The following is a 27,075-nucleotide window of genomic DNA, read 5'->3' on the forward strand; positions in this document are numbered from 1 at the left end:
GGTCCATGTCCTGTCCCAACACACCATCCACCAAAGCATTCTCCCTAACCAGCTCTTATGCAGCATAATAAATGTCAGCTGCCACTACACAGCAAAATGGGTGATTACATGGCATTGAAAGAAATGGGAGTTTGCTTTATTGAATGCGCCTGATAATCTATCTTTATTTATGCATGTTTTTATCATACCTCAAACAGTTGTGTTATCAAATATTTTTCCACCCCAAGAAGTCACAAGCTAGATTGAAATTTTATTGTAGAGCATGTCTACCATTTTAACTGCCCTGCTTTGCTTCTTAATTAGATGCTATGTGGTATTTAAAATGCTTTCATTCCTATGGAGCATTTGAATAGGCCACACATATTAAGTTTGGTGACCTCAATTATATAAGGTGCACAAAAAGAAAGGTGCTTGGTAGTCTAGTGCAGATTAACTTGATACGTTCTTAAAGAGGCTGTTTTCTCACAGGCATTAAGGCCCATGAGACTGCTGGGAGTTAATGGAAATTTCTTTGTGCTCCTTCGGTAGGAAGTAGATCGCAGGTTTTTAAAGGATGGTCAAATACTCATCAGAATTAAGGTGAGGAGTAAGTTAAAAATGGTTCTCAGCAGTGCAGTGTTTGTGTCATTGTTGGCAAAACCATCTCTGACTGAACACTTCATCTGTGCCAGCCATGACGGGGAAGAAGAATCCAAATTTTTCTGACTGACTTAATGATTGATTTAGCAGAGCAACATTACACTGAGTAGCATGGGAGAAGCAAACACAGAAAGGGCTCCATATACATCTAAAGAATTCAAACAAACTCTGATCATTAGGGGGAAAAAAACTTATTTATATGCAAATTAACATTTTCTGGAGTCCATCCAGTACCAGCCAAGTTCTAAGCAACTTGAGAATTCAGTTTTTCCCCTCTTAAATGTCTCTTTTGCCATCAGAGATCCTGACAGAGGTTTCTTCCACCAGCTTTCCACAACCTCCTGGTCCTCCTACCCGGTGTTCTTCACAATCAGTCCCCTCCTTCTCTATCTCCTCGCAGTGACTACAAGGAGGCTGGTCCTGCCCTGCGATGCCTCCTCAGTGTCGACTTCTTTTGTATTTTCTGCCACGTATCTCTCACTGTCTGGGAGAAGCTCAGCACATTCTCGAAGCTACTTAACTAATCTCCCTCCTCTTTTTAAAATCTCTTCCTTGCTGGGAAGCTTACCAAAAACTTGATGACATTTCGGTATCATGGGATGTTACCTCCAGCAGCCAGACCAACCAAACAGGCTTATTATTCCTTGCTGTTATTTGTAAATGGGCCTACTCCCTAAATTTATGAGATAATGTCTTTACATTAGCCTGTCACATCAAATTTTCAATAAAAAGGTGAAAATTTAAGCACATGAATACTGAATTAGTTACACCAGAGAAGTCCACTTCTAGGAACTGATTCAAGCAACATTTTTAAAACCATGTGTGGTATTATAAAAAACATTGAAATGGACAGGAAACATGGTGTATCACAGATGAGGCCTAACTGGCAGGCAGGATAAACGGAAAGCCATTTACCCATGAGGAGCATTTTGGGAGCTTTAATAAGAGGACATTCTGGAAAAGCAAGTAAAGCCACAGGCCAGAGCCAGACTGGTGGAAGCAAAGAGCTCCGCCATCACATCTGCTCTTGTCACCGTGTTCAAAGCCTGGAGGTTCCCTCAGACTTTTTTAGGTGTTGTCCTGGTCAAGAGAGATGGCCAGACTTTGTCTGACAACAACAGAGTAGCCACGACCAGCAGCAGCAAAATCCAGAGCCTGATGCTTGGTATCTCCTGGCTCACCCCACATGTCCTTCTCCTTTCCAGGACTGACATAAGCTTTCCAGCTTGTAAACCAGTTAGCCCAAAATAAACCCTTCTTTCCACTGTTTCCAGTCTGTGGTAAAGTATCAAATCTTACTGTTTCCAGAGAAGATGGTAAGATCATGCCCCTCCTATACAGACCTAAGCCCACCTCCCTTGCAATCTGGCACAATGGGGACCCACACATCCACTACTCAAGCACAGGACAAGGCTTCTCCAGGGTGTATATCAACACCTTCCCAGTCACAGCTAAAATTTGAGCCAAAATCTGCTCCAGCCATTCCCCTTGAGCAGGATCTCAAGGGAACCCATCCCACCATGGGACACCGGGGCAGGGCACTGGCAGCATCCCTGCAGTCACAGCTTGGCCACAATTGAGACCACCTTCCTCATTTGCTCTCATGGGTGTTCATTGCACCCCCATTTTCTCTGTCCCTACACTGTTTCATCTTTCTGGAGGTATCAATGATGTTCAGCAACAGTTCCAGCTAATTTTTTCCTTTCAACACAAAATGCCAATTTACATGACATCCTTGTACCTGGTAAGAGGCCTCTAAACAGTAATTTATCTGTGAAAACAGATTATAATTAAAGGGAAATTCAACACCAGATACTGTTAAAGGAAGATCATTATTTGAATACTGCAATTATTTTGTATTGTTTCCTGTGTTTTTTGTAAATATTTATAAAGATACAACTTGTTTGTTGCTCTCAGAGTAAGTAGTGAGAGGTTTCTGTGGTCCGGACTCTGATGTATGTTGAAGCATTTAATGTTACAAATGGACAAGGTCATGTCTGATTGACTTCCACATTTAACCCTTTCAATCAACGTAGTAGCTTTCATAAATGAGATATCCAGCTTTGTATTAAGATAGGCACTGCTCTTAAATGCTTTCTGTAGGAGGTCTATCTTTTTATTGAACTTAATTTGATGGTCTAGCACACAATATCTGTGTTGTATGTAGTATGGGAAAACATATAATAAAATTAAAGCAAATTGGAGCAGGCTTTCGTGCACACTAGAGTCCTGCCTGTGATCTTCTCTTAAAGTACGATTTGAGGACTAAAGACATAGACTCATTAAGTGTATAATCCAGCACTCTCTTGGCCTAGTCTCCTTGCATTTGCCCCCAAAGACGCAGGTTACATCCAACCTCCCATCATCTCCATTGTTACCAGCAGCTCGCAGGCAGGGAGGAAGGACACAAGCCTTGCCCTCACCTGCTGCCTGCCAGGTCCCCTGGGATTAGTTACTCAGCATCAGCATCAGCCCAGCCCAGGCTAGGGTCAAGTCACACAAAAATGCGCAGAGCAGGTTTCCCGACTGCTTCTCAGGGCTCTTTTCCCAGCACCTCTGGGTCTGAAGCCACATGTTGGGTTGCTTTTAGCTTATGAAAGAACAGTGAACACTGGCCAGAAGGTCAGCCATGGGTTGAAATGGCCTGTCAAGTACAAACAGCTCCATGTGTCTTCCTCCTCATCTCGCTGCTTGTAAACAACTTTTAAAAAAATCAGAAGCATAAGAGCAAGTTGTCCAAGGTCAGCTCTAAAGTGTGCTCTAACCTTGGATCCCATCTATTCATGGGTTTTCCCATTTCTGTGGCCTGACTGAAAACAAATACACAGAGTGTCATGTATTAACAAGATCCATCTTAAGCACTGTGTGAAATTAAGTGGGCCTAAAGGTCAAACTCATTGTGGCTACAGTTCATCAAAGACTGCATTCAAACTGGAAAATTATTCCAGTTCCCTTACTTAAGATATTCTTGAATTCTTGTTTCCTTGAGGCTTTTCTTTTTCTTATCTGAATTGTATCTATGGATGTTGGGGCAATTCAGAAGTAGTCTCCTAGTCTGAAGCTCCGTGCCTATTTGTGTAAGAAGGTACGTGTTGTGTTTACGTTGCACCAGCACTTACACTTAGATATGCCATCAGAAAGATGATACAGATCATGAAAAAATTAGACAGTCTAGTGTAAAAAATCAGAATTCTGCCCAGCATGGGCGAGTAAAATAAAATCTGTTATCTACACCCTGAAAACATGCAAGTATGTGCCTTTCACATAGCTCATCTGTGCATACATTACTGGTACCCATATGTTCCCTGCTTTATTGCTTTTGATTTCTGTTAATATACACCTATTAGATAGGTTTGCCTACAAAGTTAGTCTTGTTTATTCAGTTCTTGATGCAGTAGGGTTCCCACCTGACTGCCCCTACCTCAAAATTAATAAGGACACCTGTACTTAAACACACTAGTAGAATAAATCATTACCCAATAAACAGGAGGAATACCTCACCTCTTAGTACTGCACTGTCCAAAAAGGGCTTGGTGCCAATCTGGATAGAAATTAGAGACATGGGGAAGGAGAAAAACAAACAAACAAACCAACCCAACACTTTCCACTGTCCTCAAAAATCATATGTTCTCTGCTGCAGTTCAAGTATGACCCACACAAATCAAACGGTTCCTTAACAGAGTGTCATCTCTTACAGGTGTCTGTATCTCTCCTTTCTCCCTCAGCAGAAGGTTTCTATGAGGTCATCCCATCAGTCCTGCCCTTTCTGCGCAAGCTCTTGCCACTCCTGTAAGTCGCAATTCCAATATGAAGGCCAAGGAGGAAGCATTTCTGCAGTTCTTTTGCTTTTTGTGGTCCTGGATACCCCACACCTGGGCTCCCTCTCCTCTGAGCACAAGTCTTGATCTGAGGTCATGACTACCAGCAGGAGAACTGCGTGGGTCTCCTTGGGCACGACATCAAGCCCAAGTAAACAATTCTAAAAACAAGGTTAAAGCACTAAAAGGATGACATTTTCATTTGATGGCTGTTTTCATGTATGAGCACTGTTAACTTACCATTTCTTTCGGGATAATAAATTTGATAAACACGAGTGATAAAACCTTCCACCATACCGGAAAGGAAATTTGCATAAATTTCCATCTTCTGTAAACACTGAAATACAAGAATAAAGAGCTCATCATGGAGCTGAAATCCAGCCCACAGGTAAATGTATTATATGTTATTATATGAAATTATGAAGATAGATATCTTCAGGTTTTTCAGCTGGACTCTGTATCTCCATAACTTACAGTGCATAAAAGAGGCTTATAATCCTATGTGATGACTGAATCAACAAAGTTTAACGGGCTGTGTGGTAGAATAAAGATCTCAGATGGCTTCAGCTCAAAATATATTGCAATTTCTGGTACAGCAAATGCCAATTATATTCATTAATTGCAATTATAATTTCTAATTATGTAGTATTGTAACAGCATATTAAATTGATTTCTGAAGTAGTATCCTTTCAGGCTCCATATCACATCGTAACATCTGTTTGAAACAATTAAGCCACCAGATAGCACAAACTGAAATAGAAACAGTCAGAAGAAAGGAGGTTTTAAAGGTTGGTGGAGATGACAAATAATTTTGATCATAACACCTTCCCTTTGGGATAAGCAGTTTCCTTGCAAATGGGGAGAAATTGATGGGACTGGCAAGTTTATGTTTGCCACATCAGTGATGGGAGTCTAAGGAAGGGTGGTGGGAGTCTAAGGAAGGGTGGTGGGAGTCTAAGGAGGGCTAGTGGGAGTCTAGCAGAAAAAAATCCCCCAGGATTAGTCTTCAGAATGAAGGAGATCAAAGATGAGAGGAAAAAAAAATAAAAGGGGGGGAGCAGGGAACCACAACCACAAAACCTATCAGAGCTTATTTAACCACTATACTAAAAGCAATCAGTTTCGAGAGCTGGGAGTGTGAATCGGAAGCCAGCCGCTGCCATAGGAGAGCAATGGGGTGCACAGCGCGTTTCCATTTCTCAGTGAGGATATACTATGGCTCCTTGTCCTGAGCTTACCCCTCCCATGATGGCTGGGGCTCCTGCACACCCTTGTGATATCTGTTAACCCTCACAAGCCCAGACTCGTCATCCCAAATAGCTGCTGAGGCCAGTTATTAGCATTGTGGAAAAAACATCCTGTCCCTGTGGTCCTAGCCTTTCCACTGCACTAACTGTCCCTTTATCTGTCAATGTGAGATAGCTACTGCTAGCTCTTCTGCTATCCTTTTTTCAAGTCTGATTTTCATTGTCTGAAGTAACTGGGCAAATGTTCAGATATTTACCTTCTCTGATACCTCCCACTATAAGCAGTTACAACAGTTGTGAAAATACATCCATTCAGAAGATGTATTACATCCCAAAGGCCACCAAATTTTGCTGTTCTAAGCTACAAAGGCACCACTAATGGCCCAGTTCATGTAATCCCTAACAGCAAAAACACAGGACAACAAAAGCTATAAAAACGGAAGTCTGAAATGTCTGTGCACAGCCAGGATGCTGATGGTTTAGGTCTCATCAAAACAAATGCAACCCAGCAAATTGCATGGAACTCAAACCCTTCTGCCACAGAGAGATCAAGGGCCATGGCAGACATTGAACCTATATACACAAAGAGCTTATGTACTTTAAAGTCACATGGCAGATGCAGCTCTGATTAAAATGGAGTTGCACATCTTCAGCCGCGCTATGTTGTGAGTGAATATAAGCCACACCAGTTCCGACAAACTAAAACCCCATCATCATCTTCCCATTAATCCACACCTGAAGGAAAATTACCTGAGATTCCTGAGCTAATCCCAAATTCCCCTCTACATAGAAATTAATATTGGCACAACCATTCCATAATCCTTATTCATGTTGAAACAAAGACAGGCTTACTACCGACTTGCACAGCATGGATACAGACAGGCAGATCATTCTTACTGTCATTAAGCCTACTGGAATTGACTTTGTACCTTGTAGGTGAGTGAACTCATGTTTTGAGCCTCTTCCTGCCCCAGATTTGTGGTGCTACAACGAGAAAAAGAGAATGTGGATTGGAGTCACAAATTCACTGTGGGAACCATCCTATAGAGACAAACATGCTTTCCAGGGTGCCCTGAAATTGTGTTTCTCCAAGCGCTTCTGCAAAGATGGCATTATTTGTGTGTGATTTTTGCTGGGACACAGTCTGGAGAAAGAAAGTAGATAAACACTGGCTTGTGAAATGTCTCTATTAAACCAGGAAAAGCCAGCACAGTACAAAAGAGGCTGAAGCTCTGCTCCATTATATCTTTCTGTCACTAAGGAACATACCTCCTACTTCTCTGGGAAGGAAGCATACGTGCATTTGGGGGCCAGTTCAGAGTTACAAATGATATCCTAGCACTTGACTTTTCCTGCCATTTAGCTGTATCCCCCAGGGCATTAGTTAAAAAAGCAACCTCTGCTTTATTTGGGTCCACTGATCAGCAAGCAAAGAGCACTAGGTTGAGCTGATTTTAAGTCACAGGAAATAATAAAAAATGGTAATACACATAAAATGCTGCTGCCATCAAAGGTGCTGACTTTAGCTGAACTATAGCAAAATAAAAATATCACAAAAGCAGTCAAGGAAGCAGCACATCACGGATGTAGAACTGGATAGGGGACATAATAAGTAATGGATAAGATGAAGTTGTTGCTAAATGTATAGGAAGGGTTTGAACCATTCCAGGGAAGAGACAGTTTTTGCAGTCCACGCCAACTCTGCCAGCACTGAGCTGTCTGCAACAGCTTCAGCCAGGGCTGAACTTCTCCTGGACACTGGGAATATTCCTCTCTGCTCCCATCTGCAATGTGTAAGGAGATACTTGTGTACTTCACTTGGATAGCTGGGATTGTAACATCACTTAGGCATATTTGAGCTAGTTTTAATCTAGCTAATGAAATAAGACTAATCATAAGGCCACACAACTGAGGGTCCAGGCTATTTGTTGCTCTGCTAGTCCATGATGGATGCCAGGCCATGACTGGGTTTAAGCAAACTAGCAAAGTCAAATTGTCAACAGCCACGCTCAGCAGCACTGCAGCTGCTGTGCAGACATAGCTCCCCCCCGCCAAAAAAAAAAAAAAAGACACAAAGCACATGACAAAAACACTGAAGGGCATGGCATGAAAACAGGGAGAAGTTTGAGAAGAAGGAGATGGTTACGTCCCCCGCTTAGCACTGCTGTGAGGCTTCATCTAGCAAATCCCTTTTGTTTTTCATTTGAAGCGCTCTTCCTTTCAGTCTAGTCATTGGCTTCAGTCATGCAACCCCCAAGGCAACGTTGTCCTGCCAGCCAGCACACAGGTGATCCACCACTCCAAAACAGAAGAATCAGACTTACCATCCTTGCACAGTCACTGCTCAGAGTCAGAGCCAAGACAACAGCAAAAGGAGCACAGACTTTCATCTTTGCTCTCATCTCACAAAGGTTTTGCCTCGCAGAGGGAAACTTCCAGGGCTTGGCTGAAAGAGGAGGGTGAATGAGCAACAAGCTTTCGCAAGGGACTGTGATTTACTTGACTTTAGGGTGTTTTAGTTTTCTAAGTAAGCACAGCTGTTATCATTGTTAATCATTCATGTCTTTGTGGGTAGATGGTAATGCCAGGTAGCGAGATACTCTCCCCAAACCACAGGGAGTGAAGAGTTTACAAAGTGCTTGACCCTCAGAGATGATCGCTGGTATACTCCACAAGTGTTTAAGAGCACCTTCAGAGGAGCTGATTGAATGTTGTCTGTGATCAGAGATGATTTATATTCCAGATGTTTTCCGTCTCTTTCCCTTCAGGAGCTAATTAAAAGCATGGCATAGCAACAACAAGGATCTCCAAGCAAGCCCACTCAGGAGATGACATTACATTGCAAAATATGGACCAGATCAATGCCGATATCAGACACATGAATTACTCATTAACAGATGGTTACCTGCCCAGCCATGACTTACAATAGCAGCCTTACAGCAACAGACTTGGAAAATTAAAGAGAAAGGAAATAGCCATTACTCTGACAAAACATTTAATGTACCAAAAAACTCCATTCTGCAGCCACCTGAGCAAAGCCATCTCTGTCTTATGAGTGTTTGGCTGAGATAACTGCACTGCAGAAGCATTTCCAACAGGGATGCAGAGGATATTGCTAAAACTGAGATTTCACCAGTGGAGTCTGTTTGAGCCCCACCTCGCCTCACAACCAGAATCCACAGGTTTGGCTGGTACAAGTGTGTCTGTGCTTGAGGCTTTTGCCAGCCATGTTCTGTCAGTCAGTGACCGCACCTCTTCACACCCAAAATCCCCAGAGCCAGAAAGAATATCATAGTCCTTGCTTAACTTGTGCTCTACCCTTTGAAGTTTTACCAGCACAGCTATGGAAGGGATTTAATTTTTCGTTTTTGTTTCTAACCCAAGAACACCAGAGCAGCAGGGTCCCAGCAACGCAGTGGGGCTACCCCAGCACAATTTTTCCATGAAGGTTTATAATGTTGGAGGGGATTTCCACTGGCTATGCTATCACACCGTTGTGTCTGTTGTCACAGTTGTCACAGTAATGTCACAGTAATGTCACACTAACTCTTGTTAGTACAACTGTGCATGCATAGGTTTGTGGACGAAAATTTCCTACTGTCAGAAAGGTCTGGAAGAGCAGGAATCAGGCAAATTTGGAATTTTCTTCCCAAAAGTCAGCAAAGGGCAAACAAGCAGTAAAAAATTCTTTGCCTCTATGCATTTTTTGTTGTCTAAAGATCTGAAATAATTAAAGCTTCAGAGTAGACTTTGTGGAATGGATCTGTCTTATTTATGCTCATTTCAAACATGGAAATAGGATGTACAGACAGTCTCATCTACCTGGGGACAGCCGGCAAAACTGGAACACAGATTTCCACTTCCTACCTTCATTCTTGACTTTGGCCATCAGGCATTAAACTACTAGTGCCTACACAATGCCTTGTAGACATCTGCTTACCATCCAGGCTACAGAAATGTAAATGCAAAGAAAGAAAAAACAAAACAAACAAACAAAAAAACAACCCCCCACACAAAAAAGGTGCCATTAGCTGCTATTCCATTCAGAGTTCCCAACACCTCTGCAGAAACAGAGGAGCAAGGACTAGACAGCAAGGGGAGAGGAAAAATACTTCTTTAAAGCTGTGGAAATACCCTCTTCCATACATTTCCAGACAAAAAAAAAAAGTCACTTCCAAGACCAGAAACATCAAATTACAAACAAGAGTTGCAGAGTGTATTTCTAGGGAGTCACAACGCAGCTTTTAGTTCAAACTGATTCCTCAATATAAGAAAAAGGAAGAAGCACCAACACCAGGAGCCACTTTAGCTGATAGGATTGTGCTGGTACAAAGCAAAAGGAAAAGACATCAAAGCCAGGAGTCGCCACAGCTGCCAGAGAAGCACCACCATGTGATGGGAATTACCCCTGAGTAAGGTCTGAATAACAACCAGGCAGTGATTTCAGGGTTCAGACAGATATGAATCATTAAAAAACCCTAGCTACTATTAATGCATGTACACTGCCTGCATTGCTTCAGCACTGAGGTGTCTGAACAGGTCTTATGGCCATAAAGAAAAGGCAGAATTTGAGAATTGTTTTGTAAATTATGTTAAATGATCAGTGACTCTTGCAGCTATTTAAAATGAGACGAAAGTCTGTTTGCCTTCATCAGGCTTTTCCTAGAATCAGCGAAAATTAAGTATGCCATATATTTTTTGGAGAAACTTTATGTCTTGTTGGCAAGAAAATACTTAGAAAACTGAAGATTCAGTTTTGATGCTGAATTCTTATAAACCTCACAGGCCTTTGGGCACTTGGGAGTTCATCAGGGTGAAGAATAAGGTCTGCAGATACATGTGTGTGTCGTCATGTGAATCTTTCAGCCATGAGCAGCACAAGAAGTGTGCATGGAGGGACGGTCTGGGAACAAACCAGGGGAAGGAGAGCTGGGACACATGAATCCCTTACACTGATCCGGTTTTATGCCATTCCACATAGAGCCATTGAGCAGCACGATGCTGGGTGAGCTGGGAATGACCCCAAAGGCAGAGAGGCACCAAGCAGGGAGGCCATCCCTTCCCCTCACGTGTGTTCATGCCCGAATCCACAGCCACTCCATCGAGAATCCAGATGCACAGAGCTTCCAATGTGAAGATAATAAAAACAGGGATAAAACAAGCAGCAAAGAGCTTAGGGACTTTCAGCTACTGTAACCTTTTTTATTTGCTCATGTACACCGGTGCCGCAATCACTGGTGCTCAGACGGTTTACAGGAATCTCAGCTGACCTCAGGGACGGACTAACCAGAGGTGACGGCAGGACTGGTGCACGCAGCCAGCGCCTCCTCGGCACACGGAGCATCAAGTGGACTGTGCCTGCAGCAGCCCTCTGCCAAAGACCAAAGAGCTGCTCTCACATTCAGTTATCACCAAATTACACATTGTTAACATCTCTGAGGGATGCCTACCATGAGAGAAATGTCTTCTGCTGTAGGGAGGAGATGCTCTTTGGTTGGTATCACTGCAGCTGAGAACGCAGCAGCCTGCAAAACCAGGGGCTCTGCACCAAAACCATCACCCCATGGGTCAGGCTGATGAGCCCACGGAGCTGCTCTCCTTCATCTTCTCAAATCAATGCATCTGTGACTCATTATTTCCAACATGCTGAAAGAAACTTTTCATGAAGGGAGAAAAGAATCAGGTGTGTATGGAGCAAATACCGTAACAACAATGAGGAAAACAATGAAGATATGGAAACAATCCATATGGCATTCAAGATAAAGATTCTAGTGTGAGATTTGAGACTTTACTTAGTGACCATTTCAGATGAGGCTCTGTAAACACTAAATAAACATAAATATAAACATGAATATAGAAATAAATATAGAAATATGTGTGTGTATATATATATATATCTATAAAAGAGAGGAAATCTGGAAATAGGAGCTACAGAAAAGACCTGGCTTTGGGGTGACAGAATACTCAGCAGCCTGTATTGCAGCTCATCCCACCAGTGAAACTGCAGCTAGAGTCTGGTTCTTGTTTTCTAAGAAAATTCCATTCTCCTTTTAAAGAAAGGCATATTCTGATTCTTTGCTGCACATAATATTGAATATTTCCTGTGGAGTGCACATAATCCAAATGCATTTAGAGCCAGATTCTGTTACCGCTGAAGTCAATGAAAGGTTTCAAAATAAGACTAGGAATTCTTTATCAGGTTTGCAGGCTGTAATCCTTCTGTATCAAAGGCTAAAATCCCCCAGTTTCAGCATTTTTCCCTTAATATTGACATAATCATGGGAAAATGAAATGGCAAATAAACACACAATAAATGAGCAGAAAGAGACAGAAATCCCTGCTGCAGGGATAGTACATACTGATAATGGTGCCTCATATGTCTGTCTTTTCCTCACTTCCCACGTTGCAATGTTTTTTATTTCTTTAAATTTAACAATAATTTAAAAAGCCGAGACTGAGCCCAGACTCTGAACTACTTAGTAACAGTGAAACAATATTAACAACCATCCTAAATAATTAAATACCAACAAAAAGTAAGTTAGCTGAGTCAGCCACCAATATGAAATAACAAAATTGGAGTATTTTTCCATCAGTTAGTTCATTAGACATAAGTGAAAAAGACAAGTTTAAACACACACGCATCCATTTTCACTCATTCCCGTGTACCAGCTACCAAGCAGACTAGGGGAGGCTCTTTCCATGACTGCAAGTTTATCAGTGTTCTCCATATTTACATTATTTCCTGACCATTGTAAATGTTTCTGAGAAACCTACAATTCAGCTACTGCAAAACTGATAAAAAATTATAAACTTTGCTAATGACTAACGGATTCTCCCATGTATTTTTGCGAACTCCTATGCCTCTTCATAGTAACAAGGTATTCTTTCAAAGCCATGTTCTTTGTCCCTTTTGAAGGTAACGTGTGGCAGCAAACTGAGGAGGTAGTGTTGCCTCCCAAGATGATCATAGAACCATAGAATAGTTTGGGTTGGAAGGGACCTTCAAAGCTCATCTGCACCAGCTCAGGTTGCTCAGAGCCCCGTCCAGCCTGGCCTGGGATGTCTCCAGGGAGGGGGCATCTACCACCTCTCTGGACAACCTGGGCCAGTGTTCCACCACCCTCAGTCTGAATCATAGAATCACAGAATCATTTTGGTTGGAAAAGGTCCTCAAGATCATTGAGTCCAACCATTAGCCTAACACTGTCGCTAAACCATGTCGCTAAACCATGTCCCTAAGAACGTCATATCCGCATCTTTTAAACACCTCCAGGGATGGTGATTCAGCCACTTCCCTGGGCAGCCTGTTCCAATGCCTGACAACTCTTTCCGTGAAGATCTCCCCCTCTTTTAGTTTAAAACCATCATCCCTTGTCCTATCACAACAGAACCTGCTAAAAAGTCTGCCCTCATCTTTCTTATAGACTCCTTTTTAACTACTGAAAGGCCATTGATGTATTGTTACGAAGCCCAAAGCCAGCATGTTAGATAAGGAAGCAGCTTCAGGCTACAGCATTGTTGGCACAAGGAACTAGAGTTAGATCTAAAGTCTCTGCAGGTGCGATGTGTCCAGGACATTTACACAACTTGATGAGTGCATGTGAATTGGAAGTAATTAAAAGTATTTCTAGCATGAAAAATACAACTTCAAATTCATCTTTCAAGGAAGGTAGAATGCAAGCAAACATGCTTGGCAATCCTGCTCCCGGTGTACTAGCAGTGCACTCAGCACCAATGTGAGACTGACGTGCAAACCCTCCTGACTTTCTTTTCCTCTGGGGGGCCTGCAAACTGTGCTGCAGGCCTTAGTGTCACTGTCGGAGGGGATTCCTTTCCTCTCTGTTGCTTGAGATCATTCCCGTCCTCTTGTCCTGGAAGCTGTTACCAAACCTCAGCAGTCCCTGTTACTTAACAAATATCCCAATCAACAGAATTGAGGCTGACGCAGGCTCCAAGGCTAGTGACTTTTAAGACTTCAAAATAAGGCAATGCAGCAACATGGGGAGTTTGTGAGGGAACATTCTCTTTCCCCCTGACACCTCTGCTCAGGGCTGCCCTGACACGGGAGGGCGCAGGTCCGACCTGGCTCGGGAAACGGTGCAACCTCAATCTGGTTGCTCACATCCAAACCCATCATCTTCACTGCTGGGCAAGAGCTGAGCCTCCATCTCCTCTGTTCTGGAGTGGTGCCTACAGCAAAGCCATTGAGCTCCTCTTGCTTACGCCATGTGCAAAGAAGAAAGCTGAGATCATTTATTTCGCTTGTTTGTTTATTCCAGCGAGAAAAAAAGAAAAGCTTTGGCTCAAATCAAACTGAAAAGCTGAGTTATTCACATGAACCTTAAACAGCGTAGCACTCAGCTTTCCATACAGCCACACTGCAACTGCAAACGCCTCTGGGTGTCACCCCCTCCTCTCCCAGGGAGCTTCAGAAATCCCGTGGAAAGAAAAACAACACAGTTTTGGCTTTCAGAGAGGACCGGAGTCTTGGTCCACCTCTCGTGCACCAGACTTTGCTGTTAATATTTGCAGTCCCCGAGCTCTGCATAATGTCTGACACACCATAACGGAGCAAAATAGTCCTTTTACAAACCATCCTCCCCCTCCTGGATGCAGCGAGGCTGGTAAAAGTGCAGCTGCAAACGGCTGGTTGCTGGGCAGCTGGGATCCAGCAAACACAGATTTGGTGCTGCTGCGCTTCAGCAGATAATGCTGGGAGAGACAGATACACCTTCACCCAAATGTCTACTCCTCCTCACTCCTCTCACCTCCCACGCTCCTCCAGCACCTCTAGCAGCTCTCCTGGCTTCCCCAGCCTGCAAGCTGACAGCTCTGGGGTTTTCTGCACCGATTTCCTTTCTCTTCTCTCCAGAGAATGAAACTCTTCTCAGATCTATCACAGTTATTTTTTTTTCGTCTCACTCCCTCACCACCCTCACCCCTCGCTGACACACTGGCTGTGGATGTCCCCTCCTGGACCACCACCTTGCCAGCAGCCTCCACCACCAGCGGCAGAGTGAACATCTTCCTTCCATGTACGAGCCGGTCTCATTGCGTTACCAGGTCCGTCTCTCCCCTCTGCCTTCTGCAGGGCTTGGGGCACTCGTTTGATAGCTCTGCAGACCTTCATGCTACCACCACAGCTCCTCATGGAGATGGATCTGACCCTGGCCTCCTGGATTTTCTCACATGGGTCCTCAAGTTGGCCTTGGGCATGTTTCATTGCTCTTCACCAAACCTCACATACTGGTCCTTATCTGCTGCTTCTACTCCTTATCTCACTGCTGCCCCTCAGACATGGCCTCTTTGGTCTTGCTCTCCACTAGCATCTTCTCTTCCCACACTGCTGGGTCGCTGCTCAGAGCTATAAGTACCTTCAGCTAAAAGTGTCAGACCTTCTGATTGTCCCCCCAGCCAGAGGGTTGTTGTATTCATCTCCCTTCCCCAGCCCAGAGCTTCCTAGCCTGTTGTCACCACCTGCATCTGGCAGGAACGGGCACAAGACCCTCGACAGCACAGCACCCAGAAGGTCCAGCCTTTCAAACGGGCTCTGTGCAGCAGCAGCAAACACCTCAGGCATCTCCTCCTCTGGTTTCTGCACTCCTGAGAAGACTCTCCCCATTTTATTTGTACTTTTCCTGTGGTTTCAGCTTTGTTTCATCCACTCCCACACCAGTCTTTCCTGCTCAAATTTACTTTCCCAAAGAGGCAGATAACACACTGATCAGGCTGCAGCTCTGCAAGCACGACCTCCTGGATGCTTTTTCCCATTGGTATGGGTGGCTTTGCCATGGCAGGATGAGGTACCAGACCATATCCTGCCTATGAATTTTCTCTTTTCTATTTATCACCATTGCATGCACTGATTTTGTAATGGTTTCATGCTTTCTTCTCTGTGAAATCACATTTTTAGCCAGATTCAGCCACTGCAGTTGCAGGCACATATTTTAAAAGCCTTTACTTGCAGCTGTGCTTGCAAATGTTTCTTTAATGCATCCAGAAAATTTTAGTTCTGATCTGAAAAATCAAATCATATAAAAGCAGCAATGGAAGAGCTGGGCTTGAGCTGCAGAAACAAAACCAGGTTGTGATTTTATATCCTTAATCACACAAATCTGTAAGTGATTTAAAGCTCTGCTACAAGAGTGTGCAGAACCTTCATTTATGCACCCCAGACTTGGATCTAGGTGCAAAAACTAACCAAGACTCTAGAAGTCCATTTCAAGATGATACTTAGTTCTCTTCATATACCCAGATGTCATGGCATATCTATAATACTGTGCCTGCAACGACTCTAGGATGTCTTTGCACAAAGAAACTGTTCCTCCTACTGTATGAATAGGAGTGGAAAGCAGGTAACTGTATTTTTCAAAGACTTTGATATAAACCTTTGCCGATAACCCTGGCTGAAACTGTAGGCCCATATACAGAGGCGTATGATTTTTTTTTAGCCATGTATTCACTGAAAACTGACAAGAAGAGGAGTAGAGGCACCCACCTTCCACCGATGCCAACCTATTTAGGTAACTTCAGCACAGGCTGATTTGCAATTGTTAGGCATGTACATTTTTAGCTGTGCTCAAATTCCTGCTATTCCACCCACTTTCTTCATTAGCATATTAGACGCCCCCATGGCATACTTTAAAACGGTCTGTAAGTCAGGCATGTGTGAGGGAAGGTGGATCCACTTGTGCAGCTGAAGTCTTCGCTTTTGAAGTGGGGAAGAGCACTAACAGGGAAGAGACAGCCCCACGGGAAGGACACCAGCCCCACAGCCCGCCTCAACTTCGGGGTTATTTCCCACGGCAGGGTGGAGAGCAGAGTTCACAAATATTGCTCTAATTATTCTGATCGCAGCACTAATAATATTCTATACAGAAACCTGTATATATATATATATGCATATATATACACACAAATACATATTTTCCATATATACGTACTGAACCCAAATGTCTGATCAAACATTCACGTTCAGTTTTGCAGGTGACTCACACGTGGGGGGTTGACGTGCCAGGTGACACGCGTCGATGAGCCTCTCGGCTGTGGTGACTGGGGGAGCCACACGACAAGGCTCCCTCTGCCAAACCTGCTCCCTGTGCAGGGAGCGCTCCTGTTACTCAGTGTCACTGTGGCCGCTGCCCAGGGCCAGCCTGGCTCCTTGGACACCGGATTTTGCTGTGTCACCATAAGGATATTCACGTTATATTTATCAGTCTGTATTGTCAACCTGTTAATCTAGCACAGTGTTTGCCTAGGCTTTCCCTGGGGTTTTTGCATTACAAAATGCAAACCTGTAAGGGACTGTCCCCAGAGGGTTTTTCTAACCATACCAGGAATAGGTGTCATTCCAGTCAAGCAGTTGGCTGATTAGAACAGTGACAAATTGCAACTTCTTTCCCCATCAGACACAAATCTCCTTTATCCCTTTTTCCCTCCTGGCTCTTCCTCCCACTGCCTTTCTCCTCCAGCTTCTCCCCTGGCTCTCCCTGCGCCGAGCTCTTGATCCTACGCAGGAGCCCAATCCTTGGACCTCAGTCCCAACGCCTTGGACTGCGTCTAGGAGAGCCGGCAACGTAATGGGTAGGCAGAGAGATAAGGTCGCCTCCCGAAGGGAGACATGGGTGTCCCTCAGCCAGGGACACTGGATACAGAGGCCCCACTACTCATGGCCTCCCCTGCTACCTCCCTCTGCTCTCGCCTGTCCCTGGTCTCATCCTGTTGGAGACTGCTGCACATTTTTTTCACCAAATCAACAGGGATTCTGTCCCTGACAAAACCTAAAGGCCCTTTTCCCCACACTCGCAAAAGCAGGGCAGGTAGAGCTGTCCCAGGAAGAACCTGGGGTCCCTCTCGGGGAGCAGCCCCGTCCCCACTGCGCAATCCTGACTTCAGAAATGATTTGTGACCCACTCACTGCCTCACCACTGGCCTCAAGAACAGGCTGAGGCTGAAGATTTCACAGCCGGGACAATGCCCCCGCTATATTTCCTTCTCTCTCATTTTCCCCTCATTTTCCTGAACCTCCAGTGCCCCTCCTTGTAATTGCTGCAGAGGTAATTGCTGCTCTGTGCAATTGCGGCAGAGACAATCTGAGCTGTCATTGACTTACATTGTTCACACATCAGGAGAAACTGGCAGATCAGAGTCACCCCACCCAGCTTCAGAGACCTGCTGCATATGTATTTACATCTGGGGTGGGTACCAAGGCTCCCAGTATAAGCAATGGAGACCTAGAAAATACAGAAGAACGGAATTTAAGTCACCTGTCCAAACGTATGTTTCAACTCAAGGTTGAAACAATCATTCTTAATATCCATTGACGTATTAAACAAATGATTATTTATATCTGTGAATAGTATTAACTATATCTCTAATAAATATATAAAGTAACACCCATGTTTAGGATACAAAGGCAGATTTGGAATAGACACCTAAGTTACACACAAAGATCCCAGCCGGGATCACCTAAAAGAGAAACCATAACTTTCAGATCAGCTCTGTAAAGTTTTTTTTTCAATTAAACTGGACTTTCTTTTGCTCACTTGAGGCCCAATCCTGTTAACTGCACAGCTGTCTAGCAAGAAAAATTACATTTTACAGCACCGCAGAGCAGATCCTTTCATGGTATAAGCTGATGTCATTGCAATGAATGGCAGCAAAATCTCCTGCCTCTATATCTGTCCCTTTCCCACAACAGCATAAAACAAACAGGCAAGATGCAATGGGACGACTGGCATTGTCCGGGAGACAGAGGTTGTGCGAGACCGATGGAGAGTGCTCAGCCATCCAGCATCCTCCAACGGGAAGATGGACATCTGCCTCTTTGTGCCCTCACCCTCTCGCCAGGGAGTGAAGTTGTGGCATGTGTTGTTCTGGATTGTCTAATACTCTCATGCACACATTTTACTCAACACTCAAATGAGCAAGGATAAGATCAAAGATGTGCCCACCATCACTGATTATCTCCTGGTTGCAAACAAGTTTCAGCTAACTGCTTTGCAAACAGAGGGCAGATCTCAGCCAGGTGTTGCGTAATCCTGGCCATAGCAGTGACTCTGGAAATTTTAGAAGTGTGGAAGAGGTTGAAGTTATGTAGATATTGTTGGTATTTGAGTTCAGGTTGTCGGTATACTAGCAAATACAGTTACCAAAAGGGTTGCTTGAAAGGATTCTTGTGCAAGTCTATAAATGAGGGAGAATAGTAACTAAAGGATAGTTTCACCTCATCACATGGTTTCATCTTTCCAGAAAAGACTCAAATTATTAAGAAATACTCTGGTCATCTCTTGCAGAAATGGAGAGAGACATTCGTTTCATTTTTGTGCCTTGATTTAAGGTTATGCCACTCCAAGAGGAATAGCTTTATTTAGATGAACTTCTAGCTGGCCTTTCATTTCTTTAGCAGCTTTATTCTTTATTGAGGCTTGAAGCTGTACAATAACTAAGTTATATACTATTTTGAGATTGTCAATAGATCTTTGCAGGCAGAGAATGTAAATGAGTTACAGGTTGATGCATCCTGGCAAAGCAGACATAAGGTATTTAGGAATATACTTCTCAAAGTTGGACTTCAGGGCCCTCTCCAGTGTGGTAGCTGAGGGGTCCTTACAATACTCGCCCCAAGGCTTGGTGCTGGCTGTGGACACCTGGAAATGCTCCAGGAGCTTTGCAGCTCTGCGTGCCTGCAGGGGTGAGATCCCATATCACCACTGGAAACTGGTATGAGAGCGTCACAGGGAGCAACAGAGCATTGGCATGGACTTGGAAGAGTTACGTTTCATCCCACTCCCATCAGTCGTCATTTTCTACTGTTGGTACTCAAACTTCTGCATGCCTTTGCTCGGCACAGAGTGTTCAAATTACAAACAAAGAGGATGGTGAATGAGAAGGGAACTATTTAAGGAGCATCATGTCACTGACTCAGGTTGGTCTACACAGACACTGAGCCACCGGGCCCCCCAGTTTGTTCCACTCTTGCTCTCTGGCAGATGGAGCATTCACACATTTCAGCAGTGCCTGCTGCCAGGGCAGAGCTGTTCTGATGCATTTGTCCCCTCAGAAACTGCAGAGCTAAACCACCCACCAGGACTATGCGGAGGGGAAGCCAGAGACGGGTTACGCTGTACCTGGAAAACATCCAGCTGCCTTACCCCAGGTTTGCAATCCCTTTGCTTTGCTCGAATAGAGCAAAAGGAGTTAATTAAAGGCTAAAAGCCTAACCCACTATTATTAAATTCCAGAGGATGAGCTATTTTTAAGGTATATAAATATTTGGCAAAAATTCTTAACAATCCTCTTTTAAAGGAATTTCTTTATGTAAGCTAGGTTTAAGATGACATCTTTGCAAAATCTAATAAAATACAGGCTAGTTTCACATTGTCTCAGGCTTCCGTTGAAGCTGTGATGCCCAAATGGCAGCAGGTCCCAGAATAACTGAGAAAACTTTTTTCACATCTTTTCGCTATGTTGAAATTAGATATCAATGAAACAGTATCAGTTCCAGTGGTATCAATTATTTACTTACTACATACACAATTAACATTTTAAATGAGTTTGACACACTTAAAATTCTATAAACATTATTGTGCAGTACAGGATTTCTCAATGCTTTGGGAAGATAAGGCATGAGAAATAAATCTAATGTGTGTTTTCATATTAGAAAGACATTATATGTAAGTTTGAAGACAAAACCACAAATAAAACAAGAATATAAATCAAATTCTGTACAACAACATTTTAGACTGTGCAACAGAATGATCACTTGGGATTAAAAAATATAAACAATTTTCTTTCCTCATAAACAATTCAGAAAACATGTTGGTTCATGTGTAACGTTTTGGATTTGCTAACATTTTGAGTAACGCAGGCAAGATTCGCAGACACCTGATCATCCAGTACTACTCAGTAGATAAAGGTCTCCTGAAAGAAATCAAGAGTAACCCACCTAAAAGCGACAGTTGCTCTACAGCAAGGAAATATTTCAGTAATATCAATGAAAGCTTTTCCTGTGTTTCAACTGCCATTGGATTAGGGTTCACAAGCCTCCTGGTTGTTCGGTACCCCACGATGCTGAGCTTGGGCTGCTGATCCAAGAGCACAGGCAGAGAGAAGGACTTGGATGCGCCACTTGTTTTTGCTGCGGGGTAAACACCCACACCGTCCGCAGAGCAACACTGTTGTCACACGGGTTTTCTAAAATCCCACAAAGCTTGGAAATCTGCCCGTCGATGCAGAAAACACCATCGTTTCTAAACCAAACACAATGAGCTGCGGCTGAGAGTTAGGAGGAGCGCCTTGGCCTCGCAACGGTTTTGGCTTCTCACACCCCTTGATAAGGACCTGCCGTTGGGCCACGGCCTTTGTCTAACTGAGCCTTTGGAAACTTTCCAAAATCTTTGAGAAATTGCGAAAAGATGCCTCCGGGTGTTTGCATCACGGACACTGCGGTGCGCTATCGTACACTCGCCCTGTCTCCCAGCTACCGAGTACTTTAGGAGAGACAATTTTAAATGGCAATATTCACTATTGGTGAAATTAGTGTTGGAGTGGTCTGCGGTGAGCAGTAGCACCACTACTGAGAAACAGCTACCAGCAAGGATTTCCATTTTGTGGCAAAAATCAGGCTACTTAGAAAAAAAATCAAAAGAAGTCCTGATTGTCCCTGCTACAGCGAGATAAGCAGGCTACCAGCTGAGCCACGTCTTTTAACAGTTTTCTGTTAAGAAGAGTAAATTGCAGTATCAGAAGAGCAGGAGGAATAAAGCAATGCACGCTACAGCAAAGGCAAGAAAAGAGGCCAAGAAGTAGCGCACAAAGGACCCAGCATCCTTGAAAGACATTAAATAGCCCCAGAAGACTTCCAGGGGCACAAGGAAGGACATGATAGAGTCAGGTATGGGCTCCTTCCCACAGAGCAGTAAATCTCTCGCAAACTCTCGTTGCAAAGCCTATTTATGTGCCTTCAAAAAACACCAGTTGTTTGTCATGCAGTCCCCCAGAGCTAAATTGCATGTGGTTTATTTTGCCTGTGTGCTATATGACAAATTTGTTGACAACGCACACTGCTATAGTAGTCCTATGGGGGGAGTCCCTTTGTAAGTTTGCCTATATGTACATTTGCTATTCACAGAGACATTAAAAAAAAGGCGGGGGGGGGAACCAACCAAACAGACAAACAGAGATTTGCAGAGTTTATGAGGCTAAAACCACTACCATTTGAAAATCAGATACCATAACAACAAGTAAAATATGAGAGAAATGCTATATTAAATAATATTTAAAATGCTGACCGATTTTCTAAGTGTTGGTGGTTTTTTATTTCACTGGTTGTTACAGTTTCAGGTTCGAGTACTGATATAGGTCTGTGGATCTCCTTCTTTCACATAAGAGGATGGGGAGACCAAATTCCCTTTTTATTTATCACTGCAGGATCAAGGAAACATAAAAGTAACTCTCTGTACAAGTGGAGTTTCAACAGGGGAAAATTGGGAAAAGTAAAAGAGAAATAAAGCCACGTAAAATCTGATTATCTTTAGGAACTAGCTGGCAAGATTAAGCATTAAGCTATCATGCAGCACTTCAATTGGGCTGGTTTTTTTAATTGCAAATAGATTTAATTAGCAGTGGAAGTCGCAGTATAATGAGGCAACTTAAAATCAAATTATAATGTTGATGTCACACAATAATTAACACTGGACAATATCCTCAGTAAAATCTTGGAAAACATCCGTCAAAGACAGGCTGTCCATATTCATTTTTATTAATTCCATGATCAGTGGCAACTGATTCCAGCAGGGTTCGCTTTTATATTTCACCAGATATTGATTAGAACAGCTAATATTATTAATTATTTCTAAGTTTAAGTCATGAATTGCCATCAGGCCTAGCTAAGAAGTCATTGGTCTAAACAATATGCCAATAACTGGCTGACCAGTGCAGCACAGGGAGGAACATTTTTTCCCATGTCCCTTTGTTTGCAGGATTTCCTGCATTGTGCCAAGATTTCTCCCTATATTAAAGAAAACTCCATTCTTTCACATCCTTCATTTTTTTCTCTACACAGCTTTAGTCTCCTGTGCTGTCAAATTCCCTTTGAATCCTTGATACAGTCAAATCGAGTTTGCTGCACTCAGAATTTAAAACCAGCGTCTTTGTTTGCTTCTTTTCTGAGCGCAGCCACTTGTGGCAAGAAAACAGAAGGTGAAGAACCAACTCCTTGATTTGAACCTGGCTTCTACGAGCTTCATCTGATGGTCTCTAATTGAATAGTCAATCCCTTTCCATTTCAGACTTTATTATATCTCCCCTCAGCTGTCTCTTTTTCCAGCTGAAGAATTTTGTATTTCTCACTAAAAGTCACTTAAGTGCACTTGCGCAATAAGATAAGCAACCTTGTTCCATCTAAAATACCAATCAGAGACTAATAAAGAGCGCAATTATTGTATTTGAATTTCAAGGTTCTACCTGTATGAAGTCAGGATTTGATTTTCCAAGACACTCAAAAAGTGCAAAGCATATCACAAGCCAAAAAGCCCTCTCGAGTTTGACTGGTATAATATTGGTCTTGATTAGAACAAAGCTATTAATTTTCCAGAAGACAGGAAAAAATTGTAGCCATTTATCTGTGCAAAGAAATATCCTCTCAAGGCAATTATTAACAAAATACTGAAAAAAAGAAACAAAACAAAACAAAACCTTCAAAAATACATAGATACTTAAATATTTTCACATCATTGGGCTATTACTGTTTTGTTACACAGATGATATATAGTACAACACAAACCAACATATCCTATGGATCACTATAAAAGCTTTCCCCCTTTATCCTCAGCACAGGCACAGTCTGAGCACTTGCACAGTCAGACCACACGCAGTCCACTACGGCTGTACTTTAACAGCCCGGTCCATTGCAGTGTGGTGCCCAGTCACACCAGTTTCCAAGCCTGTTCACTCACTCCTAGCGCTGATCTCAGTTGCTGCCCACCGTGTTTCCCCAAGTCTCTAGTATCTATGATTCCAGCATGATTCTCAAACTGGTTTTAATCTTTAATGTTTTCAAAAGAGCATCTATTTCACAGGATATATCCGCATTCAGTTACATTCAGTTGAGCCGAATGTCAACAAAGGTTTTCCTCAACATAAAGACCAAAATCACTCAGCGGTAAAAAAGTATTAATGGGTACTGTGTCCATTTATATCACTGGAGTATTTGACGTAAAACTCTTAAGCTTTAGGAGTCTTACTTTACTGTTATTAAATTATATTTACCTCTTTCTCATCTTACAGATTTGAGTTTAAGAAACTGAGTGACTGCCTCCAGTATCCTCATCTACTCAGAAAATTCACCATTCTTGGTAGGTTTTAGGAGCAAAGAAAAAGAAGTTAATGAATAATTACTGTACTGTTTTAGACTTGCTGCCTGTGCAGATCTGCAGTCGAGCTATGCAACACAACATTTAAGTCTCACGATAATTCCACGGCAGTGAACCACCAGAGGGTCTCAACATATGCACTCGCTATTGTTTCACGTTGGTGAGCAGAGGTCCAAACACTCTGGTTTCTTTGTGTACCCTTTTGCTTGTCCAGAATCATAACCTCTTCTGAAGAAATGGGAAAGGACGAAAAGGAATGGGTGGCAAAAGCAGGATGTTCAGTAGTCTTAACTATCTTTTCTTTCTCAAAACTCTGCCCAAGGCTAGAAGATTAACTGAAACCAGAATTAATGACAAGAAGAATGAGGGGCACTTAACCGCTTATTGAAAGAGCAATAACAAAATTCCCCTTCCCCCAAAGCTAAAAGACACCGAGAGCAGTGATGAGGAGTGACCTGGATGACTGTCCCACCACTGAGTAATTAGTATATACATTTCTGGTATGGAAACATCACCAGTGTTGGCTACAGGAGCAGCTATTATTCCCAGCACAGGAAATTCACAGCTTTTTTTTTTTCTTACTGCCTGTATAACAATGGTCTTATTGCATATATCCTTTCGGGCAATGCATTAGGCAAGAATGAATTCCACTTGGACTTCTTCCCAAATGTTATGAGACAGATAAGAAAATATTAAGAAAATAATCCTAATATTTTACACCAGTAAATGATTTTACTTCCACTTCAAAAGTCTACCGACACACAGGGAATCCTGCAGACCAGGAAAAAACATTAGAAGGTTAAAGTGACATTATCTTAAAATAAAAAGTTTGGGTAGGGAAATTTAAAGTGAGTTTGTCTTTATTAAAGACAAGAGGGGTAGGCGTGGAAATAATAATTTTAATTGCACTATGCAATGGAATCATCCCAGGGAAAAAGATATAGAAACGGTAAGAGAACAAAAAAAAAAATAGGTCAATACTTTCATTGAAATACTATTTTTTTCACTCTGTGGGTTCTAACTCACATCAGAGACAGTCTGGCAGGCTCGTTGAAGGCAACAGGTATTGAAAACAACTTATAACCTGCAGAAACATGTCTCTAAGGGATATCTCCGTTGCTGCTGGTGCCAAGCAAAAATACCAGAACTCTTAATTAAAACCAGAGATTTAAACAAAAGTAGCTTTATACTGATTCTCAGTGCCCTTATTCTTCTCACTCTTTACAGTAATCAGAGAGGGAAGGTCTGATGTCCTGTAAACTCCAGTCCTCATCCTCCCCTGGCAAGACCTCAGTTCTGAGATGTAAACTTCAAAGCTGAGGTTCCCTTCAGAATCGTCACAGGAGCGTGTGCTGGTGTCCTCCAGTTTGACTCCATCCACGTCAATGATCCTGTTCACAGGGAGCTCCATACCGGGGTTCTCTCTCACACCAGGAGGATTAGAGGTTCTGCTGGTCTTTGCTTTGTGAGACAGTTGCTTACAAGAGTTCCCCGAAGTCTCTTGTGAATCTTTTTTCTTTCTGTGGTTTGCACCTAATGGAAGAATCGAAAACAAAAGACACAAAACAGAAGAGTTAAGCATCTCCTGGCTTGTAGCAGTTTTCAGTATTGCAGCCTCCTCTGAGGTCCCAGTGGCAGATAGTCAGCTGGGATATTCCCCTGCCCCGTACAGGAGACTTGACGTACCAAGCAGGTAACTAAACAGTAGATCTCAATGATACGTGTAAAACATTAATATGTGGTCTTAATTTAGCGTTTTCCAAAGTTTTTAACAAGACTGCATTAAAAATAACTACTTACTATAAACTTGTACAGCTCTAAAACGAAACATCCCACCTCCAGCAAACCCAAAGGTGAAGGAGAATACAGGGCTTCCACTGGGGCAGAATGGGAGATGTTCCTTGACTTGGACTGGCCTCCAACACCAGATCCCTGCTGAGATATTACTGTTACTTGGCTAGAGATTAATTCTCTAGCATACTAAGAAAGTATGATTTGAAGATGCAGTTCACTGTCCTGAACTGCAACTGAGAAATTATTGAAGATGGTGTATAAGACAAGAAGAAAAGAAATAACTTAATCTGCCCAAGGGCTTTAAACATTCAAGAAACACCTGAGTTATGTGTGATTTTTTTAACCTTGAAGTTTCTTTTTGGTACAGCACTTCTAAAACTACAATTGTTAGGATTTGGGCCTGTTGTCTAGAACTACTCAGACAAAGTCGTTTCTATCCCAAGTTAACCCTAAAGCCCTGAGCTCCCCAAAAGCTGGTTTTGCATTAGGTATGAGACTGCAAACTGCTGGGCATTTGTTACAGCAAATGCAGATAAAGCTGTTCTGCCTTTTTCAACAGGCAACAAGAAGGGAAGGAGAAATAATGAGTTGACTTCATTATTTGTACCACGGTTATCAACATGATTTCTATAATGGAGGTGCCCCCACCATAATGATATAAAAAGGGGCAACATCTGCAGGGAGAGAGAACTGCTTTTATTAGACCAACTGATACCCAAGAAAAAAAGAAAACCTTTTGAAGGCACAAAGGCAGACCTCAGTAAGGGCTTCCATTCAACATTTAATCTCTTTTTTCCAAGTATACCAGCTGGTCTTCTCCAACAGGCATTACCTAAACAATTTTTAAACCGTTTGCCCCATTACATCCAAGTGCCTGACTAGCACATTTAGCCACGCAAATCCCATGAGACTTGTGCGGTTAAATTCCATAGCTGGCTTTGGAATCTTTTTTGTTTGTTCCAAAGTGTGACGTGTATGGTGTTTTTTGCAAGAAAAATAAATTTCAAGGTATAATCATCACAATCAAGAACTTTTTGATATGGAGAAGGGGAAAATGTAAACGAAAAGGACAAAAAAAGCGATTTCATACTGTTTCATTCAAATCACTCCAGGGTCTTCTCAAAGGTTAAAGCTTTCTATTTAATGAAAATAAGTCAAAATTCTAAGTAGCGCAATATTATTTTAGTGCTTTAGCTACAGGGC

At 42.7% G+C, this 27,075-nt stretch overlaps 2 protein-coding genes across 3 annotated transcripts in view; both read right to left on the reverse strand.

Annotated features, from left to right (window-relative positions):
• The window catches only part of HGFAC (HGF activator), a 39,043-nt gene extending 30,937 nt beyond the window's left edge, over window positions 1-8,106 (reverse strand). Inside the window, exons 1-3 of the mRNA XM_065634591.1 lie at window positions 8,029-8,106; window positions 6,634-6,688; window positions 4,698-4,794 (exon numbers count right to left, since the gene is read on the reverse strand). Coding sequence (XP_065490663.1) covers window positions 4,698-4,794; window positions 6,634-6,688; window positions 8,029-8,106 — 230 coding nt within the window. The remainder of the gene's footprint in view (window positions 1-4,697; window positions 4,795-6,633; window positions 6,689-8,028) is intronic.
• Window positions 8,107-25,246: 17,140 nt separating this feature from the next.
• The window catches only part of RGS12 (regulator of G protein signaling 12), an 88,115-nt gene continuing 86,286 nt past the window's right edge, over window positions 25,247-27,075 (reverse strand). For both annotated transcript variants that reach the window (XM_065634224.1, XM_065634225.1), the window contains one exon: window positions 25,247-25,611. In XM_065634224.1, coding sequence (XP_065490296.1) covers window positions 25,247-25,611 — 365 coding nt within the window. The remainder of the gene's footprint in view (window positions 25,612-27,075) is intronic.

The sequence above is a fragment of the Caloenas nicobarica genome, chromosome 4 (assembly GCF_036013445.1).
Source record: "Caloenas nicobarica isolate bCalNic1 chromosome 4, bCalNic1.hap1, whole genome shotgun sequence".
Lineage (NCBI taxonomy): Eukaryota > Metazoa > Chordata > Aves > Columbiformes > Columbidae > Caloenas > Caloenas nicobarica.